Source organism: Belonocnema kinseyi, chromosome 2 (assembly GCF_010883055.1).
Source record: "Belonocnema kinseyi isolate 2016_QV_RU_SX_M_011 chromosome 2, B_treatae_v1, whole genome shotgun sequence".
NCBI classification, from domain to species: domain Eukaryota; kingdom Metazoa; phylum Arthropoda; class Insecta; order Hymenoptera; family Cynipidae; genus Belonocnema; species Belonocnema kinseyi.
Window position 1 is genome coordinate 73,808,830 of NC_046658.1, and position 4,997 is coordinate 73,813,826.

At 31.0% G+C, this 4,997-nt stretch overlaps 1 protein-coding gene across 1 annotated transcript; it reads left to right on the forward strand.

Annotated features, from left to right (window-relative positions):
* Positions 1-1,884: 1,884 nt before the first annotated feature.
* LOC117182723 (putative gustatory receptor 28b) lies at positions 1,885-3,211 on the forward strand. The gene is made up of 3 exons (XM_033375828.1): positions 1,885-2,916; positions 2,986-3,072; positions 3,134-3,211. The coding sequence occupies exons 1-3, from the start codon at positions 1,885-1,887 to the stop codon at positions 3,209-3,211; spliced, it is 1,197 nt and encodes a 398-aa protein (XP_033231719.1).
* The last annotated feature ends 1,786 nt before the right edge of the window (positions 3,212-4,997 follow it).

A 4,997-nucleotide genomic window follows, 5' to 3' on the forward strand; every position in this document is an offset into this window, starting at 1 on the left:
CTAATGGATATTTTTGAATAAAACGAAGTGGGAAATATTTGTCATGAAAGTCAAAAGAAAAAGAAAAATTAGGGAAATTCATTTTCGTTTGCAATATCGAATATTTTAGTTGACGTGTTATAGAATGTTTTAAATAATCACCCACAAGTACTGGATTTATTCCACGTGTGAACAAAATATGATTTATAATAAATGCAAATGATCTAGAAATTGTTTGCAATGGCAGTATTGAAGAGGTGAAAAAATCACCACCAAAAGTGTAATTCAAGATAATTTGAGATCTAATTCATTTTTTTTTACTGAATCAAAATAAAAAATATTTTGTATAAGAAGCCTAATCTACAAGATATAATTTCGGCCAAAAAGGGAGCAAACAAACAAAAATATCTATTATAAATGCCAAGATATATTTAAAAAAGTTATTCCTAATGGAAATATTTAGGGGTGGTTTTCACCTCTTAAAAATGAATTTTGGCACATAAAAAATAAGTGTCGCTTATTTTGCCAAGTACCACATGTCCAAGAATTATCAAAATCCGTGAGGTCGGATTGGGGGATTCCCTGATTTTCATGATAAAGATATGCATAAAAAATGTAGTTTAAAGTAAATAAAAGAAGGGATTTAACCCCTTGGGTCACAAATATACCTGCTATATTGAGCTTCTTATGATAAATATTTTCCACTTTGTTTTATTAAAACATATCCATTAAGGATGCCCAGATATATAAAAAAATTATTTTTAAAGACAAACTTTAGGGTGCTTTTAGCTCCTTAAAAGTGCATTTTGGCACACATAAAAATAAGAGGCGCTTATTTGTCAAGTACTACAACATATCCAAAAATTATCCAAATTTCTGAGGTCGGGTTGGCGGGGTCTCCATGTAAGCTCTAAAATCTGGGAGAGACATTTAGTAACTAATGACAATGACATATCTGAGGAATGGTTATGGTTTAATACCTCTGTGTTCTAGTTAAATCTCATGACAAGTGAAGCGACGGATCTCTAACAAGAAGATAATGATTTTATCCCAGTATTCCAGACAAATCGATGTTTTCCCTAAGGTACCAGACGAGCTTTTCTAGAATCTATGTATACCTGAGAAGCAACGAGATTTGTAAAATAGCGCTAAACATAAGAGTTATATCAAAACTACCCTCTAAGGATATGTACAGTGTACCCTAGAGATAAGGCCCCCTGATATGGTTGTTCCGAGAATTGACGCTGCGCCGCAATTAGGAATAAAAGGAGCTGCGCGGGCGAGTTGCCCAGTCTCAGAGTTTCACTGTATTTGGATTTCAGCATGAAAAAGGCACTCATACCTAGTTCTAGTTTAGTTGATATTCGCGTTTTTCTAAGTCAGGGTCAAAATGATTATTTTCGTGTTTGACTAGGTGCTGATACTTGGACTCTGATGCCTTAAAAGTACCCCGAAAAGTGTTATATTTCATTTAGAAAAAGTTTTAACCTTGAGGCCTCGATTTTGAACCTAAACTGTTCATCTTGTGTTTAAAATTTCGTCAAGTAGCCCGGCTTTTTTGGCCATGTACGTAATGCGATACTGACCACAAGGGCCTTTTTATGCGAATGCTCTCATATTGTTTCATAATTAAATTGACTGTTTAATCCATATCATAATAAAACATTAATTTTGCTCCTTCTGCCATTTATCTATTGATGTGTTATTAGCAAATGCAATTTAAATAAGTGAGCTGTAAAATTTTCACGTGTTTCAGCAGATATCTCAAGCGTAATAAATGTCGATCGAAATGTCATCGCCATGGTAACCACATACGAAACAAACTTTATAAGCATGATGCTCCAAAGTGTATTTTCAGTTGATAGTTCGAATTAAGAACAAAAGACGAAAACTTAACAATTAACAATGATTTATCAAGGAATAAAAAAGCTCAAAATATTTAAAAATTTTCGAGTCAAAGACATTACATCCTTACTGCAACCTTGTTTTTTTCTATGTCGTATTTTCGGGTTATTTCCTTATAACATTGTCACTGCGGAAGTTAGCTTTTCTAAACCATGGTACATATTCTCATCAATATTCATGTCGATAAATGTTGGTTGTGGTATATTCCTTTTTTATCAATCACACGTGTCCAAAGTCTTAGCATTTAATAGTGTTCCAGGGATGCTGCAAGGAAATTGTTATTTTATAATGTGTACTGTTGTTGGGTTAACCACGTTTTTTCTTAGTGTTTCTCGAGTTTCTTTCCTTCAAGATTTATTGAAAATCTCGGCGAATATTTCTAGTGAATCCTTGAAAAAAATCGGAATCTTTGTTTATATGAAGGATATCTTAGGCTTTATTTTTTTAATTGGACAAATTCCTAACCTGTATGATAAAAATGTTTACATAGTTTTACTAAAAGCATTTGGATTGATTTGCACATTAGTGATTTTTCTGACTGACATGCTATATATGGACTGCGTGACAGTGCTTTATATATGTTTTGAAAACATCAATATAAATCTTCTTGAATTGAAAAACAACATTCTAACCGAAGAATCGCAGTTGTGGATGAGGTTTTTTCATGAACGAAAGAATCCTATCCTGCTGCTCAAATTACGGACGATTAAAAAAATGCATCATGCTTTGAGTGATGTTATGGAAAAACTCAATTCGACATTTAGTTTTCAAATTGGGGCATCAGTGACTTTAACATTTGCAGAAGTTACGTTTAGTTTGTATTTTTATTTATTACACAATCAGAACGAAAAAAAAATAGATCTTGAAAGACAAATTTGGTATTCGTATTTTTTAACTTCAATTACGTTTTATTGTACAAAATTGGTTGGAATTATTTGGATATGTCAAATGACTAAGGATGAAGCAATAAGGACAGGTTCATTAGTTCATGAGATTCTTATTAATACTGAAGAAACACTATTTAAAGAAGAGGTTCGTGATTCAAAACTTCTTTTTACATTTGAAACAGAATCCATATTTACTTAAAAAAATTAATTTTAGCTCCAATTATTCTCCTTGCAAATACTTCATCGAGATAATATTTTGACAGCGCAAGGAATATCTTTGGATGCGCGTTTAATTACTACGGTAATTTTTTCAGTCATAATTCAATATTTCTTTACCTAACTTGAGTATGATATTTTTTCAGATTGTAGGTGGAATTACAACGTATCTATTAATATTGATACAGTTCCTCATATCGGCAAAAACTCCCTGTGAAGACTAAGAAATTGATTAAACAAAAAGTATGTTGTGAAAATTGAGGAAAAATCGCTAAACAAAAAATGATAATTCGTAGTGAAATTTTAAAAACTTTCACTAGTCTATTAAAAGCCATTCAATTATTCTTGAGAATCGAAATCCATCAAAAAAAGATATCCCTCGGTGACTTATTAAGGTGGGTAGAAACCCCCAAACTTTTGAAACTAAAACCGTGCATTTCAACTACATTTTTTCAAATATAATAAATATTGTAATATAAATCGAAAGTTGAAATTTAAACCTCTGTCGAAGTAAAGTCATATATTAGAGCTGAATTTTTTTAAATTTGTTTTCAAATCTGGTTCTCAAAGTACTGTCGGCTTTGACGATTACATTCTCATTACGAAACTTGCGCTGCGCGCTCGATAGTTAGATTATAGGGACATTTTTCTTTAAAAAATAAAACGATGTAGACAAAATTGAATGCTTTAAGTTACAAGTCCTAAAACCTTCTGATTAATGAACGTAGAACATTTTGAATTTACTACTAATTAGAAAATGTCATTGAAATAATTTGTAAATCTTTTGAAAGTCTACTACAAATAAAGATCAAGGCTTATGGATCTCTTAAAAACAAAATATGCCTATATTTGAAAATTCATCGTGAAAGCATAAAATCTATTATCAAGTGTGTATCTTGTAAGCAAATTATATAGTTTTTGAGGTTTAGTTTAATTACTTGGCTGATTATACTTGAAAGAAGGAAGTATTTTCTTTTTGCAAGGGACCCATATTCTTGAAACAAGAAAATAATAGAATCAGAAGAACTATTTGAATCAAGAATATATTTACTCAAAACAAAAATCTATTAAGTTAATTTGTTCAATTATACTTATCTGCGTGTAATATAATAAAATATTCAATTAAGAATATTATATTCTCATGATAAGTAACAAAAACTGTAACAAAATGTATTTTGATCCAAGTGAATTCATACACTTATTTTGACTTCTATTTTAATTGAAACAAGTTTAATGTTCTTGAGAAAAAAAAATGAATGTATTCAGCGAGGAAATAATTTCTCTTAGCATGATGCTTCACTATTTTCCTTCAAATAATTATTAATTTGAAACCAATGTCAGATTCACTTGGAAAATACATATGCCATCAAGATAGAATCACATCAGATTCCTCCATATTTGATTTCAAGAAATATTTCTTTGGCATTTATGGCGAGGGTTAAATACGGCTTTCCGCCTTCAAAGTTACCATGTTAAGTCCGGTCTGAATGGATGCGTTGGGCGGTGACGACTTGCCAAAGGTGTCATTTTAGACATTAAACTAAAGTGAATAGGATAAGGTTGAAAATTGGTGTACATGTAGGGAATGATATTAAAAATAGCACCTGCGCATTGCCAGTCACTTACCTGGATGCAAAAGTGCTGCCAGACGGTATATCATGTTGCCGGAAATTCAGGTGAAATTTCTTGATATTGATTTTACCGGAAAAAGTTTTTAAACAAATTTGGCCTATACCCAGAGACGCATATTTTTATTATTATATAATTTTTTGATAAAATTGATACATTTAGAGAAAACATCTAATAAATATATACCATAACAATAAAAAGCCGTTTTTCTTTATAACAAGTCATTTATTAGAAAAATTTTCAGAAGAGAAAAGATACTCCTTTACAGGTGTACTCCAACATTAATAAAAATATTTTATACAAATGGTGCGTATTTTTCCTTCTTGTTTCAATTGTTTCTTTTACCAGTTGTACGAGGTGTGTTCAAAAAGTAAGGTGACT